We start from the raw sequence: 22592 nt of genomic DNA, 5'->3' as shown, positions 1-22592 counted from the left end.
ATGCTGAATTCACGTGGTCCTCGAATAATCCCATTTTAAAATTTACTGGTTGTCAGTAAGTTTTCTAATTGATGTACTTCACTTTATGGGGAGAGTAACTACTGACCTGATGCTAATTGTGATTTTTTTTTTTCTTCTTTCTCGTTTGGGAATATTTTTCCAGCTGTGATTATTTGGAATTAATCTCACGCAACATCAAGAAGATCATCAAACAAGACATTTTCTCTCATGTTTTACAATTCTGATGTTCTAAATTACAATGGTCTGGTTCCACCACCAACCCAGGTGCTGCCGTCGCCGTTTCCTGAGGAAAAGCATGCCACCTCTTTTGTTTGTCCTGCGGACGAAGCGGCAGTCAGTCCCTGATACCTGACTCCACAGATTACAGACTGCAGGTTAGGTTACTGTAACCGCAGGCGCTTCATTATTTATACCTGCTTCTTTCGACACTGTCTTTCACCAGCCTTCATTTTCTGTGACTATCGTAAATGATAGTGATTTATTGTTTTCAATCTGTCAGTCTTACAAGTGAGTAATTAACACCTTTTTTGGATCATTCTGCTGCGTCTGATACACTAAAATCCAAAATAGTTCAACCCAACTGCAGAGTAGAGTAATCTGGAAGTTTTATATCTATATAATCCACTTTATTGTTGTTGGACTGCAAACTAGTAAATAGAATATATATAAATATAAATCTGTGCATGGAAGCTTCGTCAAAGGTCTGTTTGTTACTTGACATATTCGTCAATCATTTAAACTCAGTGTTTCAAAGATTTAAACAATTAAAACTACAAAAAAGTTTTCTAAACTGAACACGCAAGACAAGTTTAAGAAATGACTTTTATTAAAATATATATATCTTACAGTGCATGGCAAACATCTGCAGGTATAAAAGGGTCTGACACGAAGTGAGGAAGCTATCCACGTCTGCGTCTCACAGTGCTTTATCAATTATGCATGGACTATCTGAAGCAGTCGCCTCCAGATCAGACAGAAGATACAAAAAAGTGCATCATGGGGAACGTTGTGCATGAGGGGCTGCATGTCACAGATTGCTTGTGCGAGCCTGAAAGGCTGAAATACCTTTTTTTTTCCGTAGAAGTGCTATAATTTCCTAAGTTAAGCACAAGGCTGTGAAGAAGTAGCACACCACATCTGTACAGTGTGTAAACAGCTGGAGGTAAGAACTGAAGTTTACCACTTTTAATACTAAGCCATATCTGAGCTAAACCCAAATGAGTTTTCACAGAACAGTCAGTGTTTCACTTCCTTATTTAGCAAAAATCTCCATGTTTTTAAGGAATCAATATGAGATATTTGGAAACCAGTGCTTTCTGTCTTTATTTTTTACATGAATTGACCAATGCTGGTTATGTTCATGTTGTGCAACTATCACAAAAAAACCCCCACAATATCCTCAAAAGATGAAGAATTCAATAATGAAATTGAAAATATCACTAATACAGCAAAGATGTGTTCAGTAAAAGTCAACTTAGTGCGATGATTTAAAAATGACGCATATTATCATCTGTTAAGACATGCAGAAACGCCCGGGAGGATTCTAGAAACCACTACGCACATGCTACAAATAAATGCAGTATGCTACTAAAGACAATGGGTTTCATAACAGTGTCCAATGTGAAATGCTGAAATTATTTTTTGTTCAACTTTAGCTTTTAGCTTCAAAAGCTAAATTAAAGGGCAACGCCGGTTTTTTGACACCTGGAACTTATTTATAGGTGTGTGCATGCTCTTATACTCACTCAGACGGTAGATGAGCTGACTTTATGATAACACTGGCGATGGATGGAGAAAATATAGCCCAAATGAGCGATTTTGCAGAGATTCTGTCCCGCGCTGAAGCTCCCTTGCCGTGGCCCCCGCTAAATCGGTTGGATCTGAATAACTTCTGAAGGACTCCGAGCTGCACGATGTTTGTCTGAGTGAGTATATGAGCATGCACACACCTATAAATAAGGTCCAGGTGTCAAAAAACCAGAGTTGCCCTTTAAATTAACAGTAGCTTGGATGATGGCATTCAATTTCTTGGAACGAAAAATCTTCATTATGAAATGTCACCTTGACAATTCAATGGAGGTCTGACTGAGGGCTTTTATTTTTTATTTATTCTTGTACTTATTTGTTTTTGAAGTAGATCCACAGTGTAATTTATTGGTCTAATGCACCGATTTGTAATAAACCCCTGAAAAAGGACGGACACATGTCCTTCCAATAGTTTTTTAGATGGGATACAGAATGACATGCAAACTGATTTTTTTTTTTTTTTTTTTAATCTGTCAATTTTTGGCGGGTGCCACTTTTTTGGCCATGTCAATGCAAAACACTTGCATCTTGAATTTTTGCATCCTCGCTTTGTATTGAAATGTGGGCTTTGTAGAAGTCAGACTACGTCCCATTCATTTTAATGAAATCTGCTGGTTGATATCTAAAACAGGCTGAATTAGAGCTGCTAAAGATAGCAGGCATATACCATTTATAATCTTTCTATACAAACGGAACCTCCAAGGCACAATTTTTCTTTCTATTTCCTTTAAACCCAGTACTGGTTGTCTTTTAGAGTGGGTGCAGGTGACCGAGATCTCACAGCATTCTTGAATCCTGCTGTTTGGACTTGGGTATTATCCCCTGGAACATCATCTCTTTCATTTTTACCACTTGTAGAAATCCCAGCAGCCCCTCCCACATCAGCTTCAACTGGCCCCCAGAAAGTCATCCCAGGAGCCAGACTCCTCCTCCTGGGACTGATTGGGATACTGGGGGAGGTTGGGCAGCTGGCGGAGCCGAGTGGGGTGACCACCACGGACGGCATGGCCACGCTCCTCTCCGACGGCCCCAGGAAGGGGCTCTCCTCAGCGGGCAGCGTCACTGCCGCGAGCTCCTGGATGAGCCGCAGTCGAGCCTGTTTCTCTTTGCGGTGACGGAACACCGAAATCAAAACCACCAGGATGACAATGAGAAGCAAACACGCCAAGAGGGGCAGGATAATGAGGAGAGGGTCGGAGGCGGGGCGGGGGAGGACCTCTACGTGAACCAGGTGTGTGTCTGGAGGGTTTCCCGGGTCGTGTTTTTCCGGAACAGCGGGAGCGTTGGGCTGCGGGGCATGACCGTGGCCTCCTCCTGTTCCCTCCGCACCGCTCCCCGGTCTCCCCCCATGGGAACCGCTCCGCGAATGGTTCCCCCAGCGGCCGTGAGACTTGGGCCTGTGGTGCGTCCTGTTCTTGTGCGACAAAATGTGAGGATGCAGACCTGTGGGAGCTCCGCCGTGGGTTGTGGATCCTCCTCTCCCGCCTCCTCTTCCTCCTCCGGTCGTCGTCCTGTTGTGCGTTGGCTGGTGGGTCGTGGTGTGCTCGCGGCCGCCGCCGTCCACGTTACCGAGCCCGCCTGGGCCGTGACGCATCTGGTGGTGGGGCAGGATGGTGAAGTGGAGCTCGCCCTTCGCCGGCTGAACGTTTCCAGCCTTCAGCAAGAAGACGAAGGAATCGTTGCGCGGTCTGGCGGGGGCGTGGCCCCGCGCGGTGGTGAGCGAGTTATTCGGGAGTTGGTTGTCACTGTCGCTGAGAGTTTCCTCAATGGCGACTCGGCCTTGCACCACATCTCTGAACGTGAAAGATTTCAGGACCTGTGACTCTCGATTAGGGTCGTAGGTCATCTGCATACATGGACAAACGGAAACAACAAAAAGAACATCAGCACAACATATTATAAACTTATAGTTATCACAATATTTGCATTCTGTACATGCAAAAGTTTGCTCAATTATGTTTATATGCCCTGTGCATTTTCTTCAGCAGATTTAATATGACAGAATTTAAAACATGAAAGAAAAAAATGAGACTAATTATTATTAATTTACATAAAAATGAGCGATTAACTGATTAAAAAAGTGTATTCAACTGACTGTAAATAACGCTGTAATTTACAGGAACAAATCTCATCACAAAGATATCAACATGATATATTTACCTATAACTAACCCTAACCCTAATACTCACTAACATTGACTGTTTTATAGTCAGATTAACAAATATTACAGCCTAATAGAAGACTACTATTTGTGTCTCATATCTCATATCAGAAGTGAAATTGTTTCAAAGTGAAAGATATGTTCAGCTCTCATTGCCATCTCTGATTCTATGGACTTGTACAATGTGAAGGGAGGCACTTCTGCTTATTTATGTTATTTCATCATTATTGGCTTTGTACTTAAAGTGGGAATCTGTTTCAACTGTCTCTCCTAAAAACAAACAGCGGTACCTTGACGAGTTTTCCATGTTTCGGAGGAGAGAGAACCTCAAAGACTGGATCGGCCCTGCTGATTCTCGCCAGCTCTGAGGCGTCGATCATGGCCTTCCCCAGTTTCACAGCGATGCCGCTGGGAACTCTAACAGGCTCGCGCAGGTAGACCAGAGGCCGCACAGTCACTTGGACTGTCTGTGCTGTTATGTTCCCATAGTTCACTCCAGGAGATGAGGCCGACACAGAGATCTGGAAGCTGTCCTCCGATGTGCTGAGGTCAGTCATGTGATAGACGACGCGCCCAAACTGGAGGTCCTCGTGGCAGAAGGTGGTGACTTCCTGGTCGTTGATAGCAATGCGACCATGGTAAGGGTGCTCGGTGACGGTGTAGCAGATGTCGGCCCTGCTCCGACCGTTGGTTTGAGCTGCCAGCTGGTTGGTTGTCAGGACCACCGCAGTCCGGCCTTGAACGAGGGACAGGCCGGTGTTGTTTGCCATGAATACAGATGGCTTAATGACCTCCAAACTGAACAGTTTGTAGAGTGGACGGTGATGACCATCAGTCACATTGAAGTAGAAAACTCCTGTCGAGGCTTCACCCTGGAAAAAAACAAAAAGAAAGAATGAAACAGCAAAAAAGCAAAACAACTACATAAAAAGCGAGGGGGGGCAGACCTCTCCAGGAGAGGTCTGGTTTAGGTCCTACTTGGCAGACAGAACCATGTGTGTTAGCCTTGCTAGCTCCTCAGCTTCTCTTTCATATGGGGTCCCACAGGGCTCAAGTTAAGGGCCACTGCTTTTCTCTCTGTACTTGCTGTCACTGGATTCCATCTTTAGAAGACATGGCATCTCCCTTGACTGTTATGTGAACAATACCCAATAAAGAAGAAAGAAGCCTTCTCACTGGTACCTCTGTTGCTATGCCTCGACAACATTAATGCCTGGATCATGGCACTGAACATTTTATGTTTGAATGGAATGACAGAAAACAGAGGTGACAGTGTTTGGCCAAGTCATTTAATGACTTGGGCCCCTGAGCACCACATGCAAAGTCAACGATTTTAAAATGGACAGCGGTTTTGAATGTGACACACAGATAAGCACCATGGTTAAGTTCAGCTTCCTGGGTCTCAGAAAGTTGGCAAAGGTAAAACCCATTCTTTCACATCAGCACTTTGAAACAGGGATTCATGTTTTTAATACATCCCAGCTGGAATACTGCAACGCACTTTATCTTGGACATAGTCAGCCTCCTCTCGCACGTCTCCAGTTAGTTCAAAACCCTGCAGCCCGTCTACTAACTGGAACACATAAGAGGGAACACATCACTCCCATCCTGGCCTCTACTACCTGTCTGTGCATTTAAGAGTTCATTTTAAGATTCTTTAGTTGGTTTTTAAATCCTTGAATGTTCTTGCCCTGCCTTACCTCTCTGAACTCTTCACCCCTACACACCTGCTCGGTGCCTCAGGTCAGCTGATCAGCTGCTCCTGAAGGTACCCAGGTTCAGACGTAGGCTCAGAGGGGACAGAGGTTTATCTGTTGTCGCTCCTGAGTTGTGGAATGACCTGTCAATGTGCACCAGACAGACCCTTCACTGTCTATTCTTAAAACTACCTTGAAACCCATTTTTAATCACTGGTTTTTAACCCAGTTTGAGACTTTGCTCCTGTTCATAGTGTCTCCACTTTATTGTTTCATTGCTCGTACCTTATGCTTTTGACGCAGCGGTGGTTGTTTTTACAGTGCTTTATAGATAAAGTTGAGTTAAAAGTTTTATAATCCCACCCAAGGACCGGATGGATTAAATTCCACATGACTCTCAACGATAAAACTACTAAGTTCCAGAAGAATATGGAATTGGAGTCATGCCACACAGGAGGCCGCCATTGTTGTTAATGTCCATCTATCCCTGCACGTGCAGAATGGATGTATTGTTCAAGAGAAAGTGTTTCATTTGTGAATATGTGTTTCATAACCCCATGTTTTTGTTGAAAATCCAGTTAAAGACCTCATGAGACTGTTGATGATCTGTTAGATCAGGTATCATGAGAGGGACTCGTTTGATGTTCTTGGTTTCAGGCTTCACTCAACCTGGCTCATCAGGGGTCATTGGTCACACCTATGGTGGTTTTGCACCTGGTGACAATCAGACTGATTGTGAGGTTGTATAAGGAGGGTTGTTGCAGATGGGTGCTTGTTGCTTGTGTGTATGGTGATGAGGTGAAAGAGTGTTCTTTAGTTTATCCCTGAGATGGAGAATTAAAGAAAAATTATTTTATGGAGTTAGTTGAGGGCTGTGACCATGATCTTCTATTCACTTTTCTGGAACCTAAGGGGCCAATATTCTGTGTTCAGGAACTGTATTGTCATTTCTGTTTATTTTCCAAGTTGCATTTTCTGAATGGAATAAACTGCACAGCCTTAACTGAACAATGGAAAAGTAGACTTTGAGTAGCCAATATTAGGATATGAAGCACACAGTGTCCCTAAGTTGGCGATTATTTTAAATCTGCTGATTGTGATTCAAAAGTTCACCCTTTGGAGTCATCATGAAATTTGTTAAAAAATAACATGAGCAAAATATGCATGTATCAATCAAGTTTTAAACCATTGCAATATTTTTTTTCCTTTATGACACAGAAGAATTGAATTAGATATCTCTCTTATTGACACATTTCAGTCTCACTTGGACATATAAACATTTATAGAAAAGACCTGGCCCTTCACCTGCTGTATGAAATGCAGTCGGCCATGGTTGACGTCATACTGGGTGAAGGAGGTCACCGGTTCGGGTCTTTCGCCCAGCGTCAGGTAGCCATTGTTGGGTTTACTGATCACAAGGTAGTGCAGCTCCTCCGGAGGAGTGTCGTGATCCTCAACCTGGACACAGAATATACAGGGTATTAATGGAAATGTTCCTTCCAAAGAGAAGCAGTGCGCCCAGGATCAAAATGGACGCCTGTCTATTGCGTTTTACCCACCTGAAGATGGTCAGGTCCAAGTACGACTCTCTCCCCGACCACCACCTTCATGGTCGGGGCTCGGCTTCTGATCAGCGGCGGCTGGTCGTTGACCGGCGTCACTGTGATGTTGAACATCTCAGTCACTGACATGCTGTCTTTGGCGTGGCGGTGAGGAACGGCGTCTAACGACGAGAGGGAAGATGACGAGGCCGAATAGAGAGGTGAGAAAGAGGAGGAATCCGAGGAAAACGCAGACATTGACGATGAAGAGGAGGAAGACGAGAGATCCGTCGGTGCCACCCAAGCTTGGAAAGTAAAGCTGTCGCTGGTTGTCTCAGAGTCGTCGTGGGTGTAAGCTATGCCAAACTTGTTCAGGGCAACCTGGGAGAAATCTGGTTGGCTTCTGAAAAAATAAAAATAAAATAAAAACTCACTGATTATTTCTTAATATTTGATAAGAAAACTGCTAAATTGCCTGTTGACATAACAAATATATCACAAGAGATAACATTTTTTCATTCATTTACTAAAAAACTTGATATGAATTGGGGAAAAAAAAAAAAAAACAAGCACCTGGAGAGATTATATCCTTGTACTGAAAGAACCCCGTGGCGGGGGAGAGAAATCACACGATACATGATGTGGTGGTCCTTCCGGTGGGCCTCGGGAACCTTCCCCAACAGATTGGAGGCGTCAAGCTTTGACCTGTCAATCATCACTCTGCCCCCTTCAGCCACCACGGCTCCTGACCAGCAGACACACACACAGCGGATGTGAGTTATTGGGAAACAGTCAAGACGCCGATCCACCTGAAGTGGAGGCAGTACCTGCGTTGTTCAGCAGTCGGGTTTTGTGATGGGGGCTGCCGTGATGTTCGTTGGCCTGGTAGGAGATCAAGACGGTGAAAGTGTGGGGGGGCAGAAAGGCTGGCGGGGAAGAGACGGTGAAAGAAAAGAAGTCTGCGGCCGACCACCCCACAGACTCCGCTTTATTCTGATCATACAGGATGAGTCCTTCATCCACCTGAGAGAGAGCGACAGTGAAATAAAGTATCTCCACATAAACAGGTCGAAATAATAAAAAAAATGGATCAAAAACAACGTATCTTTACCATTTTCTGTGTGAATGCGGATACATTTCTCGTAGAGTTGTCTGGCATGCGTCGGAGCAGGCGGCCCAGTTTCGGGGGAACCGTCACTGCGAAGATGATGGACTGGTTTCTTCTGATGTCGCTGACGTTGTTGGTCACCACCTGAAGCTCCTGCTCTGAGATCGGCGTCACCGAGCCTTCAAGTTAATCCACAGACACATCAAGATTACACACATTCAGGGAAGTGTGAACACCAAAGACGACAAAATGATCGGAGTGTCACATCCAGAAAGTCACTCATTTACTGTTAAAATAATGTATGAAGGTATTACTTCCTTTTCTCAGACCACAAGTTTCACATCACTGTAAATAAGAATAGTAGTTCCACTTCTATCATCTAGATTAGATTACTGACAAGATGTGTGGTCCTAACATAGAATGGAAAGAGCCTTTCAAGTGCCAGCTCACATAGGAACTGCAACTTAATCATACAATGTGACCTGGAGTAGCGAGGCCACCCAGTGGCCAAGTTACAAACTGCATTACTGTGTTTTCATTTTTCTATTGAGGCTGTCTTTGCAAATATTTTGATAACCTCTGTACATCGGAGTGAATAAATAATTTGAAGGCTTTACTGAATTTGTCTCAGGTGTCGTGTTTTGTTCTAAGTTACAAACATGCAGGCAGCAGCAAACAGGCTAGTGTTAATTTTAGTTATAATCAGACATCATCTTTACCACTCTGGCTCCAGCCAGAGTGGGGGCAAGGGGGCATTCGATCCAGGGCCCACAAGGTCATAGGGCCCCGTTTCATGTGATGTGTTCATATTTACTCGTAAATAAATTATCATAATAAAATGTGCAGTGTGTGCGAGAAGGTATACGCATATGAGTGTGGGCTCCAATTTGCCAATTCTTACATTACGACTGTCCATGAATGCATCAGAGCTGTAAGCCAGCGCTGATTGGCTGAGCGGCATGAACGAGTTTTTCCTTTTGCACTTGATCTGAACTCTTTGGAGGGAAGTTAAACAGTATGCTAAACACTATGCTAGCCGCTAGCGGTGCTACCCAAAACCTAACATCGGAGCCATTGGTGAGTCAGTGAAACCTTCAGAAATATTATCTTTATCAGAATGCTGTGGTCTTAAACACCTGGATATTTGAATGTGCTTTGTGTTGCTCTCAACTATAAGAGACCGCCGAGTCTATTTTTTTCTCTAATATACATGAATTCCAAAAGATATAGATACCTGTGTCTATATCTGTCTGAATAGATTGTGTAATTTTAGACCATAGTATTAATTTTATATTTAAGCTGTATCAAAGATGGTACAGATTTAGCCAGTGAGTTTTTATCTGAATTTTCAGCACCATGGACAGCGGACGCTCTGAGATTGACAGGATTGACACCTGTCTCAGGCTGCATTTGTATGTGTGTGTGTGTGTGTGTGCGCGCGTATGTGTATTTGTTCTTCAGAACAAGTTTGTGAACTGGTTTGTGACTTTATTCTGCTTTCTGAGGCATATAAGTTTGCTTGGCTCAATAAAAGTGAGAATTAGTGTGTTGTTTGATGGTAGGATGAGGTATTGTTTGAATAATAAGATTACTATCATAAGGGCCGCCCCCTCTGTACTGAGACCCACGCTCCGCCTCTGAGCAGGAGCCAAGTAAAATATTATTTTTTTAAGAGAAGTGTTGGTTAATACTGAGTCCAAATAATCATGACGTGAATTTGATATAGCTGTACCTGGGTAGACCTCCAAGGGGTTGTTTCTGTGAAGGGTGAGCACCAGAGAGTGGGCCGTGGTGCTGAAGATCTGGCGAGGGGCAAAGTTGACCCCATCATTCACTTGGAAGTGAAAGCCGCCAGTCAACGCACCTGCACAGGGACAAAAGAACTAAAAGTTCACACATCTGGTGCATTGTTGGAAAAAGGAAACAACAGAAATCAACAAATTTCACCATTGTGCACAAACAACAGCTGTCTGCTTTGAATGTGATCCTGGGTGAAGTTGAGGATGTGTCTGGATGGAGCACTCTTCAGAGCCAGGTGGCCATTGCTGGGCGGCGTGACCACAAACTCCAAACCCACGGGTGAAGTGTCGGAGTCCTCCGCACTCAGATCATCTGTCGTTATTTCTGTTACCGAACCCACCCACACCTGGAGAAATCAGAGGATGAAGATACAGAAATACATTTCCTGTTGAATTATTATTATTGTTATTATTATTTTTTGTATGAATCTATCTGATGACTGATTTCCCACCTTGAGGCCCCGGTTAATTGTCACAGCAGGAGTCTCGTCGTTGACCGGGATGACGCTGATGTGAACCGTGCAGGGCAGACTGTGCTTCCTGATTTCAGTCTGATTGGCCACAATGGTGAAGTTGTCTCTCAGAGTGTCGCTGCCGTCGTGGATATAAGAGATGTATTCGCGTTCCACCTGGACAAAACAGCAGTAAAACTGAAATCTCTGCTTCTGATGGTGAATTTTTTTGCGTGCTGTCGGTCAAACCTCTGTGTGTGTGAAAGCGGTGATGGGCATTCCCGGGATCCGGCTGTGCTCCAAGTGTCCATGCCGTGGTGGGACAATGACCTGGTACAGGAAGTTCATCTCAGAGAAGTGATGATTGGAAACTCTGATGATGTCTGCTGTCAGAGGCAGCGACGAGCCCTCATCGAGTGTCAAGTCAGAAACCTGCAGCAACATGAAGCAAAAGGAAATGGTGATTGTTCAGGCTGGATTGGATAGCTGCTGATTGTTTCCCTGAATCTCTTTAAAAAATGCTATGTACCTCCAGGGGGAGCAGAACTGGGATTATGTCGAACTCCAGTCTAATCGGTCCCACTTTAGTCACTCCATTTGTTGCTTCCAGCAGGACGGAGTCATTGGAGGTTCCTGCAGCCTGCTGATGGTAGATGATCCGCTCCTGGTTGAGATCCTCCTGAGTGAAGGAAGTTACCGTCTCCTTTTTGACGCTCTGACAGAAGAATGGACAACAAAAACCACAGTCAAGAGTCATTATTTGGCATTTTCTGGCTGAAAAAAAACAGAAGAAAACAAGCATAAATACAAATCAGGATGCAGTTTTTAGGGTCTTTCAGTTGAGATGTTTGACATGAACAATCATCAGAAAAATCATGATTTCCCTCTGCACGACATTTAAGCTTATTGCTTGTTTATTTCTTCATTCCTGTCTTCAGTAGTTACCTTATAGATGTGCTGCTGCTCTCCAATAATGTTACGGTGCTGGCCGCTAGATGATCTGTGAATAATGCCCAGTGTGGGAGGACTTTGGATGGTGAAAACGATCTCTGAGGGTTGGCTGTCTTCATGGACCACCTGGTGGAAAAAGCAAGCCTCGTATATATAAATATCTCACAAATCCCACAAAAAACCTGATCACGTGGTTACAATGCAGGCATGGAACAAATCTCATTTTGTAATTTTGATGTTTAGGGGTAATAAAGGTTCAGGTGCAGGGCTTACCTCTAAATGTTCTCTGTTTATTGAGATGTTTTGCCCCTCTGCCACCACCACTGGACGGTTGTTTATGACTGTCGGCGGCCTCTGATGACTCTCCAGGTAGATCTTTATCGGCACGCCAATATCCAGGTGGACCTCCCTCCTTGCTCTTTCCTGTCTCCTCTCTGTGCTCCTCTCCCTCGCTCTCGCCGTCACGTTGAAGCCGTCCGACAGGTCCGGGCTGCCATCATGGTGGTAAACGAGACGCCCGGCCACCAGGTCTCGCTGGGTGAAGATTGAAATGGCGTCCGACTCGGTCACGGCCCGTCTCTGTCCCTCGCTGAAGCAGAGCACGCCATGTTTCGGAGGAAGGAAGACCTCGAACGTCACCTCCTGCGGCTCTCGGATGTCAAGGTTGCTGAGGACGCTGAGGTTAGCGGAGGTCAGGGTCGTGACCCCGCCTCGCTGCACCATGAGACCGGTGTTGTTCTCCGTTTGCAAGTAAGGATCCTGCGCCATGACCTACACAATACAACAAAAATAAGAAATAATAACTACAATGAAAATGAAATAATCATGAGCTACCATTTTCTCCCCACTTTGTAATCTTATCTAAATTCAAAATAAAATGAAACATTTCTGCCCCCTTTTAACTTTTTAATAGGAGTACCAGCCACCAAATGAAGACGAAAACTAAAACACTGTACTCACCTCCAGCAGCGTGGAAACATAATGTTTTCCATCCGATACGAAAAGTACAAATCGTCCAAAACTCACTCCTCGGTGGACAAATAACACTTTTTTCTGTGAAGAGGGAAAAGTGGACATGAAAAGTCAACAGCAACACAAAACGGAAAAAAAAACTATATGTATCAGTCTGCTTTATAAATAAGTTCAAACTTATCAATGACTTAAACTGAGTATTAGGAGCAGTGTCCTTTAATCCTGTTTGAGGGAACCGCTGGTGAGAATATTTTAGATCAGTGGTTTCAAATCTCCAGATATCACAGGGTGGGCCAGATGCTGTGCTTTCTCATGACTTTTCAATTTTAGATTTGTCAAAGGCAACCGTGGTAAGGTTGAAGGATCTTGCTTTTGAATGACAGCTGATTTTGAATGATTGAATGATTATGATAAATAATCTTGACCACTGTGTTCAATCTCCTCTGCATAAACTACAAAAATTATGCTTTAATTTTTTTTTTTTTTTTCATTTCATTTATTTTGTTCATTTCAGGCAATTGCTGTACAATAATGCACAGGGTAAAGGAAAGGAAACAAATTAACAAAAACAATAAACAATGTAACAAATAATGGAATAACAGAAGATTTCATTATGCCTGAAAAGGAGTGGGAAGAAGAAAACTTATTTAATCCCACCCCCAATTATCCTTAACATAATATAGTCAGAAAAAAAAAAAAAATTCTCACTTCCGTAGTTGTATATACACATGGAAACTAATAACTCATTGATTTGGATCTACATAACGAAAAATTTGAAACAAGGTGGCGTTACCATTGGTAACTGATAGCATATACAGACTTGTATACAAGTATACCAATAGTGGAAATGAACAGTATACCCGGATTATTAAAGAAACAACAAAACACACTCAGTAATGTTAATGTGAATTCAAGACCTATATTCTATATACTGCAACCAAACTGTATGTTTATATTGGAGTTTGAATCTATGAACATTTTGGCATTGCTTATGTTGAGTGTCCAGGTTGTTCCACAACTTAACCCCACATACCGATACACAAAAACGTTTACGGGTAGATTTTGTTTTTGGTATTTTGAAATTTCCATACCCTCTTAAATTATGAACTGTCTCTTTTAATTTGAAAAACTTCTGTATATTATTTGGCAATGTTTTATTAAATGCTTTATGCAGAATAATTAGTGTGTTATATTTCACAAGATCATTGAATTTTAATAACTTAGACAGAATAAAAAGATTGTGAGTATGTTCTAAAAAACTAACCTTGTGTATGATCCGCACAGCTCGTTTCTGCATTATGACTAGGGGATTTATTGTGCACTGGTAAGTGTTCCCCCACACCTCCACACAATATGATACACACAATAATGATTTTTACAGAATTGTATTGTGTATAAACAGCATGATTCTGATTTTTTGAGTAAATGAATTTATTTTGATGATAACTTAAAAAAAGATCAACAGTATTATACATTGTTGATGAAAATATTTTAAAATGGGAAGTATAAATTTATCAAATACTATCCCTTCCCCATCAGTGACTGAAAATAATTAGCTTTGCTTTAATGTTATAACTACACGAAGAAGATAAGGTTATTTTATCAGATAATATATGCCGATGTATGCGTTCAATGTGTTACATTATTATGGATTGTGCTGAATCTATTAGATCCAGGAGAGACTAATGGGATTAAATGAAAAGCAAAAAAAACCTGACAGGTTCATTCATCATTAAACTGTCTCTTTAAAGGAACTGGGAAATAATAAACATAGTGTTTACGTCTTCAAAATATACTGAATATGCTAACTGAGCTCATCCGATAGGCAAAGACAAAGGAAACCAAAACCAGAAAATTTGCCCAGTATGCTCATACAGGAATCCAACATAGTTCATAGTAATTAATCTAAATATTTTAAGGATTCAAGATTTCCCCTGAGGAAGGGTTTTCAACAGTTACTGACCTGCTCCAGGTCCCGCTGTGTGAACTCATACAGCTTGTGAGCTGGATCACTGGCCGACACCAGCTCTCCCATGGGAATCCCTCTGCGTGTGTACACCAGCCAGCTGTCCTCAAAGTCCGAGTCATCGTCCCGATAACGGAGGTCGTTCAGTGTCACCAGCCTCTGGCCGTCACGGGCCACGTGAAAAACTTTATCGACGACCCTGATGGGCCGCTCGTCATTGACGAGCTGCACTGAGATATTGAAGGTGTGTTCTTCTGCGTTTCTGTCCTCCTTTTTGTGTTTGTGAGGTTTGTAAACAATAATTTGATACACAAAGGAATCCTGCCTGGTCTCGCTGTCGTCGTGAACATACATGATCCTCTCCTCGGTGATATCCTGATTCGTGAAGGACACGATGTTGTCATTGATAGAAGTTGAGTTGGAGAGGTTGATTCTCCGGATCCGTCCATGGCGGGGGCTGACGGTGATGTTGTAGTGGACCTCACGGTTATTCGCCGTGTGAACAAACAGAATATCTTTGGTGATCACTTTGGTCCCTCCCTCCATGATCGACAGGCCTTCGTTGACGACGGTGACGGCGTTGGACTCGGGCCTGATGTTGACCCTGAAGTCGTGAGCCGAGGAGCTAGCGTGCCGTGAAAACACTCGAAAGCTGAACACGTCTCTGGCGTCGTCCTGCGGTTTGTTCAGAAGCTCGTACTTCACCAAGCCATCTGTCACGTTCTTCTGGCTGAAAGCCGAGTTCTTTTGGAGGATTCTGTTGTTGAACAACAGCTGCCCTTTCTTTGGCGCTGTTACAAGTTTGAAGAAAATTTCACTCTCGTTAAGTTTAACACCCTTCGAAATCACATGGAGGTCCTCGGGAGTTAAAACAGCACTGTGAACGCCGTTGACCTCCATCTTGCTTCGAGTGACCTTAAACTGAATCCATCGTACCACTATGGGGAAAACCACCTCCTCTCTGGCCATGGAATCAATGCTGATTTTGCAGCTGAAGTAATCAGTGACGTTCGTCTGTGTCTGGAGGCCCCGGTAAGTGCTGAGGTATCGTATCCGTTCTTTTTCTAGAAGTTTCTGGGAGAAGGCAATGGTCGGTTTCCAGTCCCCGCTCGAGTGCAGCCTCTGGAGCTCGCCGTATCGTGGAAACTCCGTCACATTGTACCAGACTTCCACAGCCACGTTCACTTGTACCGCGAGCTGATTGGTGGAGATGACCGCGGCCTCGCCTTGGTTCACCTCCAGTCCAGTGTGGTTCACCAGTTTGTGCTCAAGCGCCACCGTCAAAATCCTTAAAACTACGGTGTTGCTCATCTACAGAGTTAAGAAAATGAACATGAAAAGCATTTTTTAAATTGCATTTCTAGTCTAATAAAGAGGCAATGCAACATATTACCTTATGTTTAATATATATTTACATCTTGAAAAAGCCACTAGAATTCTCACCTTCTGCCCATCGCTGACCCGGAGAGCCAGTCTGGAGTTTGAAACCCCCGTGTGGACAAAGCTGATCTTCCTCTCTTGCAGATCAGTTAAGGAGAACAGGTTGACGGCCCTGAAGGACAGATGCGCCATTAATTCGAAAGTCGTTTGAAGTAGGGATGTGCGAGTACCGATACCAGGTATCGGTATCGGGCCGATACTGGCCTTATTTCAAGGTATCGGGTACTCGTGAAGGCTACCGATGCCAGCCGCCGATACTCACGGCAAGAAAACCCCACGCGTAGTAAGCCCTCCTCACCAGCAGTTGGCGGTAGTGCAACCAAATGGGATGCAAGCTGCCGACAAACATGAAAGAGGAAGAAGCTCCTCTCTGGAGCGCTGACAGGCGCAGGGCTACACTGCAGCGGGCTGACTTCTCCATGAGTCTCATCCAGAGTAGAGACAACAGGATGAATCCAGAATGGCTGCTCGTCTCACCAAAACTCCGCCGGTGTGGAAATTCTTTTATACAAGTGAAAACGAGCCGAGCTTTGTAGAATGCTAACTCTGCAATGCTAAAATTGCTAAAGGAGGTACGCGATGTTGTTCATTTACCACTAGTAATTTGTTTAAACACCTCAGGGCGAAGCTTGTGGACAAGAGTCTGACGCTGTTGTGCTGGAAAAAAAGAAAACTCCGGCAGCAACTCGACGGCAAACTCTGCAAGACCGAGAAACTGAAGAGCAGAGATCCGAGAGCAGCACAGAGAACACGAGCAACTCTTTAAACTCAGGGGTTTTTCTATCTTTGACTTTAGTTCATAAAAAAATCATTAAAATTAGTACATTTAAAAACCTTCGTTTATGTAAAGTGTAAAACTCAGAAATTGTTTTATCTTGCACTTAATTTCATTTAAATAAGTGCAAACTCAGAGTTGCTTGTTTTATTTTTCAGACTATTATTTTGGACTTAAACGTAGTGGCTGGGCTGCCTTTTTATTGGAAATAAAATTAATTTTCAAAAATAATCTCATTGCATTATTTTACATTTTATGTATATAAAGTATCGGTATGCAAGTATCGGTATCGGTGAGTACTGAAGATGAAGTACTCGTACTTGGTATCGGTCTGAAAAAAAGTGGTATCGCACATCCCTAGTTTGAAGTTTCGCCAAGTTTCGCAAGTAATACATTTCACAGAGCGCTGACCTGTTGGGGTAATCCTGGTGCTCCAGATATCCGGCTTCAGTGTTGAGGTCTCCCAGGGAGCTGAAAACCAGCTCCTCAGGACTACTGTCAGGGTCCGACACCCTCAGCACATCTGTTGTTAGCTGGGGGGGTTTACGTTACATTGGTTTTTATGCACTGATAACCACTTCATATGAACATCAATAATAAACTCGACCTACCTGTCGTTTGGACTTCTCCAGCAGAGTAAAGAGGTTTCCATCAGGCAAACTGAGCACAGGGGCATCATTGACAGGAGTGATGCTGATATCAAACCGGTACAGACGGTTTCCCCTCAAAAACACAGGTAGCTCCTTCTTCACAGTGGAAAACACTGAAAATATGAAAAAGTCGTTCTGGTCTTCCGAACCGCTGTGGACGTACATGACTCGGCCCTGCCACAGGTCCAGCATGCTGAAGGTTCGGTCCCTCTCCTCTATTCCTATCGTGACGGTCCTGCCCTGGCCTTCCTTCAGCCTCCCACTGAGGTCTGGACTGAGGTCTGGACTGAGGTCGAGGCGGAGCTGGCCGTGGACGGGCTGCTCCTCGATGCGGAACATCAACTGAGATGGATGGACGCCCAATTTATGGAAATCCAAACTCACCTGCCAGAGAATAGATATAGAAACACTCTCATCAATCAATTCTTACTTGGATGCAGAAAACATCATGACACATAAAAGTCAAATGTTTTACCTTCAAGTGTTTGGGTTCCAGTGGTGCCCGGCCTCCTTCTGCCACCTCTAACCTTCTGAGAATCAATATGTTGGAGTTCTTCCTGTTGTTCACTATGGTTGTCACTTCAGACTCAGGACGGTCTGTTGGGCTGATGGTGGTCGCTTTGTTCAGAGCTTGCCCCGTCTTACAGCCCACTGTGACGTCCTTGGTGACTGTGGCATGAGGAAGGCCTGTTTTCTGAGTGTTCACCTTGATGTGCCGTAGGCAGCCTTTGAAGGAGCCCCCTCCTCCGAGTGGACCAGGCAGTCCGGCTCGCCTCGCTTCTGACCGAGCGTCCTCGTCGAGCCCTCCGAGGAGAAGAGGCCCCTTGAGCTGGATGACCTGAAGTTCCTCACTCAGTCGGGCCTTCACCAGCTCCCTGTCCACCTTGAGTTGGACGCTCTGGGGCAGCAAATGCAGCTGGATGGAGTACCAGGTGTGATTGCTGTGGACATGTGTCAGAGAGTGCAGCTCGGTTTTGCTCCCTTCCTCGTTTCCTACCGACACCACCAGGTGACCATTTCTGATCTCAATGGCGACGAATTGCCCTTGGTTCCCAGAGCTGAAGAGGACCATGCCGTCGTCTTCTCTTGCAGAAGGGTGCAACTCGCATTCAAATGCCCCCTCCTGAAGCACTTCCCAGACTGGGAGGGCTAGGAAAGCTTTCGAGCTGAAGAAACTGACAGGATCGTCTTCTGTTGCAGAGAACTGTGCACTACAACCAAGAGACACCTCATGAACACTCTTGTACCCGGAGTATGGCCTGAGACTGGATAACAGGTTATGCTCATTGAAGACAACTTCATCCATGCAACCTCTAAACCCAGAGGAGGTGTTGAGGAGGTAGGGGTGGTCCAATCCACCTGTTCCACCAACAACAAGTCCATCCTCCACACTGAGCTCCAGGTCCGGTCCAGGCATTCGGAGGGCGGTGCGAGAGTTTCGGTCTATGGTCATGGTTATGTTGTGATGATTGTGGGTCAGCTCCAAAGTGTGCCATGCCAGATCATTAAGATGGACGCCTTTTTCTGAACGCAGCGAGCGCTCACCCGAGCCCAGGTCCAGACGTATCTAGACGTTTTGAAGACAGAGGTAAAAACAGGGGAAAAATTAGAGAAAGGATTTAAAAGAACCACCATGGAAGCCAGAGGAGAAAAGTGTCACAAACAAAATTACTTTACATGATGACAGAGTTTTTGTAAAATAATGAGAGGCTACATTTAATTATTGTGTACAAAAACTAACGCAATCCAACTCTTTCATTATCGGTGTCATTGCTGTGTACAGTTCATTATGCATCGACTCAGTCATGACCGAACATGTTCTATCATGAAAGCAGAGCCAAAGGGTTCATTTCCTCTGAGTATGTGCGTGTGTGTGTGTGTGTGTGTGTGTGAGCAATTCAACACCCACTCCAGTGTGTTTTTTTTTTCTATGCCCCTCCTCTACATAGTAAAAACTAGCATATAAGAGGGGAAAATGGCCAGAGGGACAAGTTTCTCTCTTCTCTCCTTTTGAAAATGTGAGGAATTTTTAGGTGAGAAGCCCCGAGGCTTACTGATCCTGCAGTCATGACAGAAATTCCAACAATATATTTATTGTTCCTGATAATAGCTTGAAGCACTTCCAAACTGGTAAAGCTTTGTGTGTTCCTGGTATCTTGTGGAGTACCTGCAGACGACCAGAAATGAGCTCCAGAAGCAGGAAGTCTTTGGGTCCCGCTGCCAAGAACAGCACGCCTGACTGACTGGAGGTTCGAAATCGAACATGGATTAACGTCTGGACAGACGTCTCCACTGTCCGCAGGTGGATGTAGCCATCACCGTAGAATGAAACTGAAACAATGAAACCATTTTAACAGTAATCATCAGTACCACAGTCAGAATTGTTGATTTTAAGTCTATTGTTTTGCTAATCTTGGCTGCTATATCATGTAATACGATGAAACTTACAAAATTGTCGATTCAGGAAACCCACATGACTTGAAATTTAAAATACCTCGAGGAGACAGAAGTTCAGCAAAGACCATTAATCTGTATTGACTGATCTGCCAATGTGGTGTCTGTTCTGCACTTTGCACCTGCTATCTGAATTCAATTAATGACGACTAATGCATTCCGGAGCGGGCCGCCCTGAAATGTTCTGATGCTAATTACACTACACTGGCTGACCCAGATGGCACAAATCGGACTTTCAGTGGTCTAAACCTGCACGAACTGCAAGCAGGAATACCAGCAGTTGCTGTGCACCGTTTCATGTTCATGTTATCGTTCAACAGATGCAGCACTGAGTTGAGACTGAATGACAGTTTGGGGAAAAGATTACTATGTTCCTGAATGCATCACATCAAAAGTGTGATGTATTTAGCTTGAGGTAGATGTAAATATCTTTACCATTATATATGTGTTACAATATCCAGGTCTCCCCCTCCCTAGAGCTATGCGGCTGTGTGTGTAATAATGTGTTTTCTTTCATGAATCCACTGTTGCTTATGTTCAGTTGTAATTCGATGGATATCATAAAATTATTTCCCTTCTAAAGGTTTTTAATGTACGTAAAGCATTATTTTCTAAAGCACTTGCATTTTGCAAGTGGGGTGAGTACCTCTCTGTGAATAATGAATAAAGTAGTCTTTTTTTCCCCTCCAATTGATTTGACCTACAAAGCAGAAGCATCGAAGTGCTTTGTCAAATGACAGTCCATTTGTTGTAACTGTGACAAACAGCAAATAGAGGTCAGAGAGATGTGTTCGTCTGTTACTTTCAGAGATGGAGGACAATAAAAACTGCAGAAAAATGGCACAGTGGTGTTGGGAGGCACTGGCCTCAAACAAAAGTAACAAAAAAAATGGCAGGCGAACATGTTGGAGTTAACTTCATACAGTCTCTGTTTAAACAGAAAATCACTTTTTGAACCAGTTTTCTTCCACATTCCAGATTTGTAGCCTTCTGGACTGCCTGCACTGTTTCATTTGTCCCACTGACCCATCATATATTTGGATTTATCTGCAGTTGGTAGATGCCTGTCCTGAAAAAGTTTCTTCTCAAAGCCGAGTGTTATAACACTGGTCCAAATGAGAAGTACTCAGTCAGCAGGCCGACCCAGCATGCCTCTCTGAATAAAGCCTATAAGCTCGCTGTCATACCGGGTCCTGTCCACTCATCTCTAATCTGCCTCTGTGATACCAGTGAACACTGGATTATTATTAGTAATCTGCTTTTGGCTGCAGACACCTTGTCCATAAATGCAAACTCTAATAATAATAACAATAATAATAGCAGCAGTAGTTATCATAATATTAAAGTGCAGAAAGTTCATAATGAAAGCTTTGTTTAGCCACATTGAACTTGTGAGGATCAGCAAAAGAAACTACAAACAAACAGGCGATTAAACACAACTGTCTTTCAAATGGAATATAATCCAGCATTATGCCATATGTCACCAGTCTACAAAACTAGACTGGATTAGAAAATAATCTGGCAACTGTCACACACATTTTAAGCATTATGCAAGAGGATGACATTAATAACTGCAAGCAGGTAGGTATTGCAAGCACTCCTGCATCTGCAAAGGTTTTCCTCCATTTAAGTATAAAGCAGCATGCCTCTATAACTTGTGCATCTTTTAAGGAGTGATTCCTTATTCTTACCTGCAGAAATGTGCCCTGTGGAGACCAGCAGGAGTAGAAAAAGATCCGCCACAGAACACCTCATCGTTGGTTAGACTCCTAGAGTGTCATTTGCAGTCAGTAAAGAGCAACATCTGGCAGCTGGACCGTGCAGTCCATTGTCCTGTGTGTGCAGGACTGTCCCTGCACGGTGGAGAACTTCCAGACAGCCTCCACTTGTGGGGTTTGCTGGCTCTGGATTACAGTCTCTCAAAGAAACGTACCTGTGAGCAGAGCAGAGAGGTGGAGCTCCAAATCCCAGATCCTCCCATCAGACTCACTGGGCCTGTCTGTCAGTACCGACACTGGACAGCAGGGGGCAGTGCTGCAGCAGGGAGAAACCAGCATGGAGCAGGTGGTTCAAGAAAAGAAACACAGAAAGAAAGGAGCGCTTTCCAGAAAGTACAGCAGATGGTGTGGTGTTTCTTTTCACTGGGGAGACTCAGACTCAGGCTCAGGTGGTGCCAAACTTGGAAACTCATGCCTATATATATATATATATATATATATATATATATATATATATATATATATATATATATATATATATATATATATATATATATATATACATATATATATATTAAATTATTGTCCAGTCAGTCATATAGCTTTTGTTGCTTGTTTATTTTCCACTGTAAATGTTGGTATTAAGTTGGACATGTCAGCTTTATCACGTTTTTCTCTTCAAGATCAGTTTTTCAGCGTTGTAAATGAAGCGGAACCAGATTAAAAACAAGAAAAGTATCTACAGGAAAGTCCTCATCTTGAAATACTATATTTCTGCACTTCTTGATCAACTTACTTTAACATTTAATTTGCTTACCTTTTTTATAATGATAAACAATTGGTGCAATTTTACTAATAATTGACATGAATTTGCACCAATGACAATAGGAAGGTGGCCAATCAGATTACAGGAGGGCGGGTCGCAGTGCTTAAGTGCTCTTGAGCAGCAGAAAGAAGACCACTTTAATGTCGAACTATGTGTTTATTGTTTTATTACCATCAGAAGATATTTCCAGTCATAATTCTGTATGAAACTGTCACTTCTGAAATACATTTATAATGATTTTGAAGCAGCAAACAA

At 43.5% G+C, this 22592-nt stretch overlaps 1 protein-coding gene across 1 annotated transcript; it reads right to left on the bottom strand.

Moving 5' to 3' along the window:
- Positions 1-2235: 2235 nt before the first annotated feature.
- On the bottom strand, positions 2236-21569 carry LOC115383257 (chondroitin sulfate proteoglycan 4-like). The gene is made up of 22 exons (XM_030085384.1): positions 21485-21569; positions 19507-19670; positions 17815-18906; positions 17301-17723; positions 17101-17222; positions 15918-16026; positions 14472-15785; positions 12497-12589; positions 11810-12307; positions 11531-11662; positions 11115-11300; positions 10835-11017; positions 10586-10762; positions 10282-10480; positions 10067-10198; positions 8338-8513; positions 8054-8249; positions 7800-7971; positions 7245-7629; positions 6991-7143; positions 4279-4860; positions 2236-3673 (listed from the first exon to the last, which is right to left on the bottom strand). The coding sequence occupies exons 1-22, from the start codon at positions 21546-21548 to the stop codon at positions 2555-2557; spliced, it is 7671 nt and encodes a 2556-aa protein (XP_029941244.1). The 5' UTR covers positions 21549-21569; the 3' UTR covers positions 2236-2554.
- Positions 21570-22592: the final 1023 nt, after the last annotated feature.

The sequence above is a fragment of the Salarias fasciatus genome (genome assembly GCF_902148845.1).
Source record: "Salarias fasciatus chromosome 7 unlocalized genomic scaffold, fSalaFa1.1 super_scaffold_4, whole genome shotgun sequence".
Taxonomy (NCBI): Eukaryota; Metazoa; Chordata; class Actinopteri; order Blenniiformes; family Blenniidae; genus Salarias; species Salarias fasciatus.
Note: the sequence above shows the minus strand (reverse complement) of the source record. Positions and strands in the feature narration are given on the sequence as shown.